The sequence below is a fragment of the Schistocerca piceifrons genome, chromosome 4 (genome assembly GCF_021461385.2).
Source record: "Schistocerca piceifrons isolate TAMUIC-IGC-003096 chromosome 4, iqSchPice1.1, whole genome shotgun sequence".
In the NCBI taxonomy this organism is placed as follows: domain Eukaryota; kingdom Metazoa; phylum Arthropoda; class Insecta; order Orthoptera; family Acrididae; genus Schistocerca; species Schistocerca piceifrons.
In genome coordinates, this window is record NC_060141.1 from 72,854,454 (window position 1) to 72,867,895 (window position 13,442).

Here is a 13,442-nt window from a genome sequence, read left to right on the forward strand (position 1 = left end):
TGCGTCACAGATGCTACAGAAGATGGAAGACGGAACAATTAAAAATGGCTGTGTGCAGAAAACGTTTCCAACTTTAAGAACATCACACATTGACCGGAGACCACAGGGGAAAGCAGCGACAGAGACGCAGACAGTCGGGGTGGAAGGAGGAGAAGTGACGCATACGGGTCTGGGCAGGGGAAGCGGTTGGACGTGCAAGTGTCCGTGCACTCGTGGCGTGACGTACTGGCGAGCCCAGCGCTTGGGCCTGGCTGTGGGGAGCAGCCGCAGCGGCGGCTAGACGCACCTCCCTCTCGAGGCTGTCCTTCTCGGCGGCGATGGCCGTCACCTGCCGCACCACCTCCTGGCGCGCGCGCTCCAGCCCGCGCCGCGTCGCCTCCGACTCCATCGCCTGCCGCTTCAGCTGCAACACCACACACACCCTCTTCAGCTGCACCGCCATTCGTTCTCAACACTAACAGGCACCCACGTTTACAAAGGTTCCCCCCAAAAGATAACGCAGCACGCAATTCATTCGGCGAATTGTTTATCGCGGGCAGCAAAGAGAACTGTGAAGAAGGGGGGAGATAAGAAAAACGTCATCTGTTACCCCCCTTACCCGCATCTGCAAGTATTTTTATCCGCACATGAGAATATTAAAACTTTGCAAACTACTTCGTCCGTAACAAGTTTGCTTGTGTGGCCATCCTCCGCAGCAAGCATATAAACACTTGTTCTCCAAATCAGACTGCCTTTTCATGCTGCTAGTTACTTTATTTATCCCATACGCGTTTCACCTTCTCCTCTTCTAAGGAATCCATAACGATACAGTTTTGTTAGTTGCTGTTGTTGTGGTCCTCAGACCTGAGACTGGTTTGATGCAGCTCTCCATGCTACTCTATCCTGTGCAAGCTTCTTCATCTCCCAGTACCTACTGCAGCCTACATCCTTCTCAATCTGCTTAGTATATTAATCTATTGGCCTCCCTCTACGATTTTTACCCTCCATGCTGCCCTCCAGTACTAAACTGGTGATCCCTCGATGTCTCAGAACATGTCCTACCAACCGATCCCTTCTTCTAGTCAAGCTGTGCCACAAGCTCCGATTCTCCCCAATTCTATTCAATACCTCCTCATTAGTGACATGATCCACCCATCTAATTTTCAGCAATCTTCTGTAGCACCACATTTCGAAAGCTTATATTCTCTTCTTGTCTAAACTATTTATCGTCCACGTTTCACTTCCATACATGGCTACACTCCATACAAATACTTTCAGAAACGACTTCCTGACATTTAAAGCTATACTCGATGTTAACAAATTTCTCTTCTTCAGAAACGCTTTCCTTGCCATCGCCAGTCTACATTTTATAACCTCTCTACTTCGACCATCATCAGTTATTTTGCTCCCCAAATGGCAAAACTCCTTTACTACTTTAAGTGTCTCATTTCCTAATCTAATTCCCTCAGCATCACCCTAGTTAACTCGACTACATTCCATTATCCTCGTTTTGCTTTTGTTGATGTTCATCTTATACCCTCCTTTCTAGACACTGTCCATTCCGTTCAACTGCTCTTCCAAGTCCTTTGCTGTCTCTGACAGAATTACAATGTCATCCGCGAACCTCAAAGTTTTTATTTCTTCTCCATGGCTTTTAATACCTACTCCGAATTTTTCTTTTGTTTCCTTCACTGCTTGCACAATATACAGGTTGAATAACATCGGGGAGAGGCTACACCCCTGTCTCACTCCCTTCCCAACTGCTGCTTCCCTTTCATACCCCTCGACTCTTATAACTGCCATCTGCTTTCTGTACAAATTGTAAATAGCCTTTCGCTTCCTGTATTTTACCCATACCACCTTCACAATTTGAAAGATAGTATTCCAATCAACATTGTCAATAGCTTTCTCTAAGTCTACAAATGCTAGAAACGTAGGTTTGCCTTTCCTTAATCTTTCTCCTAAGATAAGTCGTACGGTCAGTATTGCCTCACGTGTTCCAACATTTCTATGGAATCCAAACTGATCTTCCCCGAGGTCGGCTTCTATCAGTTTTTCTATTCGTCTGTAACGAATTCGCGTTAGTATTTTGCAGCTGTGACTTATTAAACTGATAGTTCGGTAATTTTCACATCTGTCAACACCTGCTTTCTTTGGGATTGGAATTATTATATTCTTCTTGAAGTCTGAGGGTATTTCGCCTGTCTCATACATCTTGCTCACCAGATGGTAGAGTTTTGTCAGGACTGACTCTCCCAAGGCTGTCAGTAGTTGTAATGGAATGTTGTCTACTCCGGGGGCCTTGTTTCGACTCAGGTCTTAGTTATAGATTATTAAACAGTTCACTTCGCGATTTTTTGTAACTTTTTTACAAAAAATCGGGAAGTGAACTGTTTGATAATCTATAAGTAACAAAACTGTACCGTTATAGATTCCACTGATGACGCCTTAGAACAGGAGAAGGCGAAACGTGTATGGGATAAATAAAGTAACTAGCAGCAGGAAAAGGCAGTTTGATTTGCAAAACAAGTACTTCATCCCTATCTGTACTCTGAAGACGGGCTTGCGCCTAGCCTGAAGTTGGATCACATAATTTACTTTCCGTAGACTATACGATACCAATAACCCCGTCACCCTCTTGAATTCTTTAAAGAATCAAACTTCCGTATACAAAACGGCTTCAAACGCCTGATTACGTTACAAATGATTTGTGTGCTACATATTTTGTGTTAGACATACAGGCGAGAAAAGTTTAGAAAGGGTTTGAAATTACGTTTAAAGTTTGTTGGGAGTAGCTTAGTGCTTTCGTTATCGACCACCGGATGACAATCGCGTGGGTAATTTGTGCCCAGTTTCAAACAAAAGCTACTTTTCCATACTCTCTATGTCTACGGCGCCATATTTCCTGAAGTGTGTGTCGTAAAATGATATAATTTTGCACGTGCATTCGGTGGTATATGTGCATACTGTCAGCAAAATACGTTGCGTACAGCGTTAGTGGCGAATAATTAATAAATTAGAACGTCCTGCAAAGAAAATTTAGTAAGTCATAAACTTTTCCTTTCAGTTCGAAATTATGTTGGAAGTCGTTAAGTGGTCTCTACAAATACTGGCCGAATACAATTTGGGTAAGCTGCGTGCCCCGAGTTACGCTGCACGGTTTCTAACTGTAACTCTTGTTGTTAAACCCTTAACATGAGATTATACCTCTTAATTAGTGCCTTATGACAGCATTTTACATTTTTACATTCAGTTAATAACTGTAAGAAACAAGCTGTTAGATAGGCAGTCTGCAACTGGGACCGTGGCTAGGGTTAGCCATCTAGTAATACAGATAGCCTGTCAAACTCTTGACGCGTTCTTGAAGTTAAAACCTCTTGTCATATTTTTTTTAAAATATTTCTTTGACAGTGAGGTGTCAATTGAAGTTGTGTTGTATGTTGTCTTTACATCTTGCATATTGTTAGACGTTAGACGTACGGTTCGTTTGTGAAATGTACTTCACTCCACCGTCTTCTAAATCACGTTAACGCCTACACTTCTCACTGTAATGCGCACTTCATATCATACTTTTAAGTGTATTTACGAGAAATGTAGTTATTTTCGCCGATTTTATACCTAACATTACTTAAGCCGTATGTGATAAACATGATATACAACACAGAGCGAAGGTTCTGATGAATGGAGTGCCCTAGAACAGCCTTCATTTCGCTGTGTGGCAGATTTCGGTAACTGTAGAAGTGACAACCTGTTACTACGAATGAAACAGGAATGACTGAGGCGTAAGGCAGCCGGTACTAGTGTGGCGGACGCAAGATGCACGTGCAAACGTGTAGATGGCCAAGAATATCGTCATTTCGCCATCTCTATCTCTCTCGTGTGTCAACAATGCATCTACCACCTCCAGGATACTGTGCATTCCATCCATTATTAGCAGCACTCCATCCCGAACTGGTGATAATAATTACATGATAATGATCATTATTATCGACCGCATGCAATGCAAAAATACTAAAAGAAAAACACAATATAGTCACTGTCCTTCAACTTTTAAATACAAAGTAATTATTACGGTACACATTCGCATTGCCCCAGGTTTTTTTCCGCGAAGTCGACATTTCCGTGGATATCCGTATCTGAGCAGACAGGCAGGGCAGTGACGTGAAATGTAATCAAGTGATGCAGAGGGGAATAAGATTAGTAAATGAAACATAAAAAAACTGACAAGGGCAGAAACAAACAGATATAAAGATTAGACTGGCAATAGTCCTGAAAACGATAAATATGTTGAGGTCGAATATGAATTTGAGTGATAAGTTCTTTCCTGCTAACCTCTCTCTGGAAAGAAGTCTTAAGGACCTCGTACACGATTAAATAATTCGCCAGACTCTATTATGTTTGCCAAACATAGAGCGTGTTTGAGATAAATTTTGGCTGGCGGAAAATTTGACAAGATAGCGGACGTTGTTTAAGATGATGTTTCGTCGTATATCTTTACCGGAAAAGTGTTTCATTACAATTTGTCTCACTGTATCGTGAGTTTCCAAAACTATGGTAACTACGATCAAGCATAACAACGCAGGGCCGGCAATTACGTAAATGGTGAAGGTGTCGGGTCTTTCCCTGCCGTACACTAAGAAGGAAGAGCTTATGAAGGAAATCAATATTCTACACTTAACATACAAGCAAGAGAGCAAAAAAAAAAAAAAAAAAAAAAATGAAGTTCTCCGGATAGTGTAGACTTTATGTTCCAACGTTGCGGTATTTTAGTAATACAGAGGACCAAGTAGAATACAATAAATTTTCGAATACTTGTTTTTAATGTGAGTGGGAAGTAATTCTAAATACGTTATTAGAACGTTTCAAGTCTCTTGGTTCTTCGTCTTTGCTAGAAATGCTTTACCTGCATTTGTAGGCACTCCTACTAGAATCAAGGGGGCTCTGAGCACTATGGGACTTAACATCTATGGTCATCAGTCCCCTAGAACTTAGAACTACTTAAACCTAACTAACCTAAGGACATCACACACATCCATACTAGAATCAAGTTACAGCATGCACGAACTGAGATTAAACTGACAAACTCGTTGGATCGTATACGGTTTGTTTGACAAATCGCTCACGATTACATGAGTGAATCCAGAAACGATAAGAGGCATTGGTCGAATTGGGAAGAAAGGAGGTTTATGGCACAACATGACTAAATGAATGGGGTGGTCGATACAAAACATCCTGAAGCAGCGACAAATAGTTAATATAACGGAGGGCAACGTGGACAGTAATGATTTCAGAGAAAGATCAAGACTTGAATGCAGTAAGCAGGTTCGAACAGATGCAAAAAGCTGTACACAGGATAGACAAGCACAGAGAACTTCATCGACCCAGTCTTCGGTTCGAAAACTGCAACAACTGGGCAGGACCGTGCCAAGAGCGTTAGGCGTAATCAGTGTGTACCGCTGGTTTCAATATTGCATATCGCCATTATTGCTTGTTACAAAATTACTATTTACAGCAGAAATCAGGACTTCATAACAGTAGGAGAAATATAGGTGCATTATTTCGGTTATTCTTCAACCACCCTAATTACAAAAAAAAACTCGTTAATTCTCTGACTGCAGTGTACAGATTAACAACTAATGATTGGTGAATCTATGCGCGAAAGTAAGTTGGAGGGGTCATGTTCTCGAAAAGTAACATCTCCTTCTTGACAACATACGAGATATGCATAGTCCGCTGAACTGTTTTCGAACAGCTAACGGTGTGGTCTCGCATTGGAGGTTTCTAGACCCTCCTAGTGGGACCACTTCAAATGTCAATTTGCGCAAAGGAGCGTGATGAAAATAGTTAAAAGGCAACAGATTTTAGAAGTGAACATAGCACTAAAAATCAGCATTAGAGCGAATTTTGAATAACGAAAGTTTCATTTCCAGGGTTTCGACTTCGTTCTTGGAGTCAAGCTAGTTCAATCAATAGGAATCAAAGGAGGGCTGAAACAGAGACTAGAATATAATTGTAGATTTACATACATAAAAGCAATTAAAAACAAATGAACAAAGATTTCAAGTGGAGAAAGAATGACGGAAGGAAAAATGAAAGCAAATGAAGAAATTATTAAAATTATGCGACAAAGGAATGGAATTAAAAAAATTAGATTTAAATCAATTAACTGAATAAAAATAGTCCTTTCGATAAAGATTTCAAAATAAAAAAAGCTTACTACAGTTGATGAAATTCGAACTCACAACCTCCAGCATGCAAAGCTGTTATCCTATCCATTACACCACGCAACCAGACTACTTACAGCCAACTTTTTTAACGCACTTGAGTATCGCACAAAATCACGAATTTTTTTCGTCAATTGCTCACAAATCAGGGCCCAGACGGGAGAATAACTGCTGTGAATGATATATGGGATCTTAACATACATCACCGAGCAGATAGTTTCAAAACGTCGATCGCACCGCTGGGAACCTCTTCTTGTAAGCGTGAATAACGTAACAGGGAAGTACTATACGTTAAAATACGTCTGAGTTGTCACCATGCGTTAATCCAGTATCAACAAAATTAACAAATAAACTTTGTTGTTCTAATCTGTAAATCATGTTGATAATGTCGCCAAAGAAATAGGACTCTCACTTTATTAACAGAAATAGTACCACATTAAGAGCACTCTATATAGGTATCTAGTAAAATTTAGTAATACATCAGTACACATACCATCATCATTATCAGTGTCTCAAGTGTATTGCATAACACACAGCCACTGAAACATAATCGAATGTAAATATAACTGACTGGTTGGACTTTTATCTATCCACGTAAATTAAAGTCCTCCACCGCGATTTTCTGTCTGTGTCTGAAGTCTAGTCTCAGGAACTGCTGCGGGGATTTTTAAACGGTTTCCACTAATTGATTGACTGATTCACGACGAATGTTGGTGCATAAGTTCACAGCGTTTTTCCGCTAGTTTAATATACACAGAGAGACATGACAGAGAATTTAGTCATATATAATATACCGTCTTTGACTATTTACAACCGTCTACCAACGCAGGCGTAACTTTTCGATTCTGGTACTGTAGAAAAGACGTGGTTTTGAGGTGGAGAACTCGTCGAGCCATGTGTGGAGAGCATTTTCATTCGGAAAGGAAATTCCTTGAAGGCTGTTCGATACACGGCGGAAAAGGTGAAAATCCAACCCATTTCCCGTACAGTGTTTTTTATCAGTCTAGCAGAATGAGGGCAGGCGTTATCGTGGAGTAGCACCAAAAGTCTTCCTCGTTGTTGTTCTTGCAAGACGTCTCAGTTGTTGACATTGAATGTTGGCAGGGACGGTTACGCATCGGGGAAGCAACACCACGCCGTCGCTATTTCGCCGTGCATAACATTATCTTTTTGTGGATGCGCGCAGGACCTTGTATGGGGTGTTGCTGCTTTGTCTGGGCCCAACCATTCCTGTCTTTTCCTCATGTTGGCGTAAAGACACAATTTCTCGTTACCACTAACGATACAGAATAGGAATGGCCGGTGTTGTTCACGAGTCAGTTGATGAGGAGCGAGCAGAGATGAACATGTGGCCACCTGCTGATTTTTGTGAATTTGGCTTTGTTAATGCAATATCCATGCACCCGATTTTTCAATCTTCCCCATCGCATGCAAATGTCACATGATGGTGGAATTATCACAGTTCACCACATTTGCCTGTCCTCTAGTACACCGATGCAGAACATTGCGGATTAATGCGTTTCAACGATCTTCATCAACTCCCGAATGTGTCCCTGAACGTGGAGTCGTCACTAACGTCAAAACGATCCTCCTACAAACGAGAAAACCATTTTCTTGCCGTTCTCTATCCAGTGGCATTATCCCCATAGATGGCGCAAATGTTTCTAGGTGCTTCCGCCGCTGCCACCCCTGTATTGAACTAAAATAGAAGAACATGTTAGAAATGTTCCGATTTCACTACTTAGCATTCCATTTTCTAACGTCCACAGCTCCACTCAGTATCTCCAAAAGACGAACTGACAATACGTAAACTCAAATAGCAACAGTGAACTACAAAAAAAAAAAAAAAAATGACCACCGATAAATAACCCTACAGTAACCGGAAGACTAACATTCAAAACAAAACCACTATGAACTTATGCACCAACCTAATAGTTTATTACTGCTACGCCAGACAAGTTGTCTGGCCGTAGATATCCCTGTGAATAATTAACATTTTTAAATAAAAACTTGTTTGCAATTGTGTATACTGGATAAAGGCTAACAAAATGTGTAATTAGGAGCTTCTGCGTGTTTATTTACCTGTCTGTAGGCCTCGTTCTTCTCCCTTTCCAGCTGGTCTTTCCACTGTTCATATTTCTCCTTTTCAGTCCGCAACTGAAAACAATAAACACAGATATTAGATTTTTTGCATGTTTCTCCTCTGATGAGGTTAATTTTTATCGGCTGACATTATTATTCACTTTGTACCACATAAATAAACTGAAGATTGGTATCTTAAGACTTAACGTAACAGATTCTCCTAAAAACTGCAATTGAATAAATGCAATTACATTTTTCCAGAAGCGTTTCGCCTTCATTTGTTAATGCGTCTTCAGTGGCCGTAAATAAGTAGTCTACACAATTTCACTTAACTGCAACATTTACAAACAGCTCAGGTCCTGGCACTTTCTTGTTCAGTGCGTACTATAAGCAATAAAACACATTCATTTCAGAAAAAAATAGCTAGGGGCAGAATTGATTGTAGCTTCTAAGCACAACGCCAGAATATGTGTTATTTAAATGAAAATGTATATGTATTTCAGGTCACTGAAGACGCTTTACTAAATTGAGGCAAAATATGTCTGAAAAAAAATACCAGATTAGACTTATCCATTAAGGATATTGTGGAACTCCGTGACTGGATATTAGCTGAATATAAAAATGATAATTGCGGCTACTCACTTATGAAATACTTGCTTATTTCCATTAACAAGTTTACAAGGCTTTTCAGGTTCATCTTTAGAAGAGGGATGCAGGGGGGGGGGGGTTCAGATTCACGTTTGAAGCACGATTTTGGATGCTGGACTTCGTTTCTTACGGCAGGATTGTAGCACACACTTAATTGTAACATTTGTTGGTCAAAATGATGCAAGACACGAAGGAACTAAAGATCTTAGCTGTCAGTGGGCTCTGATTTATATCAATGGGGCAAGTAGAAATTTTGTGCCAGAACAGCGATTCGAATCTGGGTGTCCTGTTTACCAGGCAGATGTGCTGACCACTTCCCATCCGTACACAATGGTTACCGCAACGACACAGACTACCCTAGCACGCCTCCCGTCACACTCAGATTCTCAACTTATACCACATATTACTGGTGTAGTGCCCCTGCTCATTAGCCTCACTACTCGTGGCATCTCGCCGATTCCCGCGGGAGTTGGAGCTTGGTGTTCATCCACACTGAAGGGATCACTGGCCGTCTTCGACTTAATTATGTAAATGTGGTGTTTGTTCTTTCGGACATGTCCAAAAGAACAGACACCATTTTTATCCTGAAGCCAGTATGAATCAAGACGCAAATGATTTCAGGATATTAGCTGCCAATGGGCACTGATTTACATTAATGGGGCACGTAGAAAATTTGTGAGAGACCGGTACTCATACTCGGGTCTCCTACTTCCCACGCAAATTCTCAGACCTCTGGACGACACAGTGGACACCACAACCGCACAGACTTCCCCAGCACGCCTTCCGTCAAACCCAAATTCTCAACTGATACCACACCATCAGACCCAAATTCTCAACTGATGCCACACGCTACGGATGTACTGCCCCTGTTCATTAGAATCATTACCCGTGGCATCTCGCCAATTCTCGTAACAATTCGAGCTTGGTGTGCATTTGCACAGGAGTAATGACTGGTAATCTTTGTTTTAATTATCCGAAAGAACAAACACTGCACATACATAATTAAGGCGAAGACAGCCAATGATCCCTTCAGTGCAGATGCTCACCTAGCTCCAACTTCTACGGGAATCGGCGAGAAGCCACGAGTAATAAGGCTAATGAAAGGGGGCACAACATTTATTGTGAGTGGTGTAAGTTGAGAATTTGCGTCTGACGGGAGGCGTGCTACGATAGTCCATTCATGTCGCAACTTCGGAGACGAAGGCCCACTCGCGTACCCTTGATGAATGCACGACACAAAGCTTTACGCCTCGCCTGGGCCCGTCAACACTGACATTGGACTGTTGAAGACTGGAAACATGTTGCATGGTCGGACGAGTCTTGTTTCAAATTGCATCGAGCGGATGGACACGCACGGGTATGGAAACAACCTGATGCCCCGCATGTCAGCAGAGGACTGTCCACGCTGGTGGAGGCTCTGTGGTAGTGAGGGGCGTGTGCAGTTGGCGAGATATGGGACTCCTGATACGTCTAGATAAGATTCGCACAGGTGACACCTACGTAAGCCTTCTGTCTGATCACCTGCATCCATTCACGTCCACTGTTCATTCCGGCGGACTTGAGAAATTCCAGTAGGCCAACACCCCCATAGGTCTAGAATTGCTACAGAGTGGCTCCAGGAACACTCTTCTGACTTTAAACACTTTCCCTGACCACCAAACTCCCCAGAAATGAACATTACTGAGCATATCTGGGATGCCTTGCAACGTACTGTTCAGAAGAGATCTCCACCCCCTCCTACTCTTACGGATTTATGGACAGCCCTGCAGTGTTCATGGTGTCAATTCCTTCCAGTACTACTTCAGAAATTAGTCGAGTCCATACCACGTCGTGTTGAGGCACTTGTGGGGGCCCTGCACGACATTAGGAAGGTGTAACAGTTTCTTTGGTTCTTCAGTGTATTATCTCTCGTGTGGCAGTACCGCTGTGCCACTTTTCAACAGGACAGCACTCGTTCACGCATGGCACGATATTGAGGTGCTCCCGTGGACAGCAAGGGCCCAGATCTGTCTCCTATCGAACATATGCGGGGCTAGCTCGGACGTCGGCTCCCTCCCAGAAGCTGTATTCACAATATCAAGCGCCAGTACAGCAAAACTGTGGGCCAACTCGCCTCAGACGAGGATACAACGGCTTCATGAGAACCTTCCGAACCGAATCAGTGCATGCATCCGCGCCAGACGGCTGATAATTTGGCTTGCAAGCGGCTGACCTTGAGGAAATTTGAAAGTTTGTCAGACGAAATATAAGCATAAGAGTTAATAATATCCCAGATGCACTCCCGAAAAATTATGGAATATCACGTACCCTCTCAACCAGTGACGTTCCGTTTCTTTTCCTCATCCCCTTTTTAGGTCTTCATTTTTTTGTCAGGCAGTTCCGTTAATGGAAACAAAGAAATACTGTATTTGAGAAGTGGTTGGTGGCAGTTATCAGTACAGGGTGTCCCACTCAAACCTCCCAGATTTCAAGGACCCAGGAGAGAAAAACCACAGTAGATACGACGTGAAAAATTTATATTTCCGTGTCAGAAGCGCCAAGTATCGTCGCCAGAGAGCAGCATGGTCGCATGAAGTGAAACTGGGGACTCCACAGCAGCGCGTACAAGTAGCAGTGTGGTTTCCAGAAACAAAATCGCCGATTACTGTGCAAAGAAATTATCGTCGTGTGTACGAATGTGATCCACCTGATGTGAAAATAATTAAGGAATGGCATAGGAAGTTTCTAGCAACAGGAAGTGTTCTGAAACATTCTGGCGGTGCACGTTACGGAGTTTCAAAAGAGACAGTGGAGGACATCAGACAAACGTTTCTCAGAAGCCCACGTACGTCAATTTGTCAAGCATCTAGGCAACTTGATGTACCTCGATCACCATTGCATCGTGCAGTTCACCAGCGTCTTCGTATGTTCGCTTACAAAGTGAAAATTCTGCAACATCTGACGCCGAACGACAAACCAAGCCGACAACAATTTGCTGCGGATGTGCTGCAGCGTACTGATGTGGATGCCAGCTTCCTGGAAAGATGTTTATTCTCCGATGATGCAACCTTTCATCTATCAGGAAGGATTAATAGGCATAATGCTTGGATTTGGGGTTCGCAAAATCCGCACGCTGTCAAAAATGGTTCAAATGGCTCAGAGCACTATGGGACTTAACATCTGAGGTCATCAGTGCCCTAGAACTTAGAACTACTTAAACCCAACTAACCTAAGGACATCACACACATCCATGTCCATCACACACATCCATGTCCGAGGCAGGATTCGAACCTGCGACCGTAGCGGTCACGCGGCTCCAGACTGAAGCGCCTAGAACCGCTCGGCCACACCTCGCCGGCCGCACGTTGTCATTGAACATGTTCGTGATAGTGCTAAAATAAACGTCTGGTGTGGGCTAATGCAAGACAAGGATTGCTGGACCGTTCTGCTATACGGAACAAACAGTGAATAGGTCAGTGTATCTGGACATGTTGGAGCAGTTTGTGTAACCTCAGATACAAGACCTGCAACCCAACATCATTTTTCAACAAGCTGGAGCTCCGCCGTATTGGTCAACGGCTTTTCGCAAGTTCCTGGATAGGAAACTTCCCAATCGTTGGATCGGACGCGGAGGACCCATTGTCTGACCACCAAGTTCACCCGACATTACGCCGCCTGATTTCTTCATGTGGGGATTCGTGAACGATCAGTGTGTATGCGACCAAAGTGGACGATATTCCTACGTTGCGACATCGTATCACTAATGCGATTGCAACAATAATAGAGAAAATGTTACAAAGAACTTGGCAAGAAGCTGAATATAGACTCGATATTCTTCGTGCTACAAATGGTTTCACATGTAGAGGTTTATTGATGATAAATAAATACACTACTGGCCATTACAATTGCTACACCAAGAAGGTGACGTGCTACGGACGCAAAATTTAACCGACAGGAAGAAGATGCTGTGATATGCAAATGATTAGCTTTTCAGAGCATTCACACAAGGTTGGCGCCGGTGGCGACACCTACAACGTGCTGACATGAGTTTCCAACCGATTTCTCACACACAAACAGCAGTTGACCGGCGTTGCCTGGTGAAACGTTGTTGTGATGCCTCGTGTAAGGAGGAGAAATGCGTACCATCACGTTTCCGGCTTTGATAAAGGACGGATTGTAGCCTATCACGATTGCGGTTTATCGTATAGCGACATTGCTGCTCGCGTTGGTCGAGATCCAATGATTGTTGCAGAATATGGAATCGCTGGGTTCAGGAGGGTAATACGGAACGCCATGCTGGATCCCAACGGCCTCGTAACGCTACCAGTCGAGATGACAGGTATCTTATCCGCATGGCTGTAACGGATCGTGCAGCCACGTCTCGATCCCTGAGTCAACATATGGGGACGTTAGCAAGACAATAACTATCTGCACAAACAGTTCGACGACGTTTGCAGCAGCACGGAATATCAGCTCGGATACCATGGCTGCGGTTACCCTTGACGCTGCATCACAGACAGGAGGGCCTGC

General features: G+C 43.1%; 1 protein-coding gene across 1 annotated transcript in view; it reads right to left on the reverse strand.

The window, feature by feature from the left end:
• LOC124794812 overlaps positions 1-13,442 on the reverse strand; it is a 782,944-nt gene that overhangs the window by 35,517 nt on the left and 733,985 nt on the right. The window contains exons 6-7 of the mRNA XM_047258471.1: positions 8,286-8,360; positions 227-403 (exon numbers count right to left, since the gene is read on the reverse strand). Of these exons, the coding sequence (XP_047114427.1) occupies positions 227-403; positions 8,286-8,360 (252 nt within the window). The remainder of the gene's footprint in view (positions 1-226; positions 404-8,285; positions 8,361-13,442) is intronic.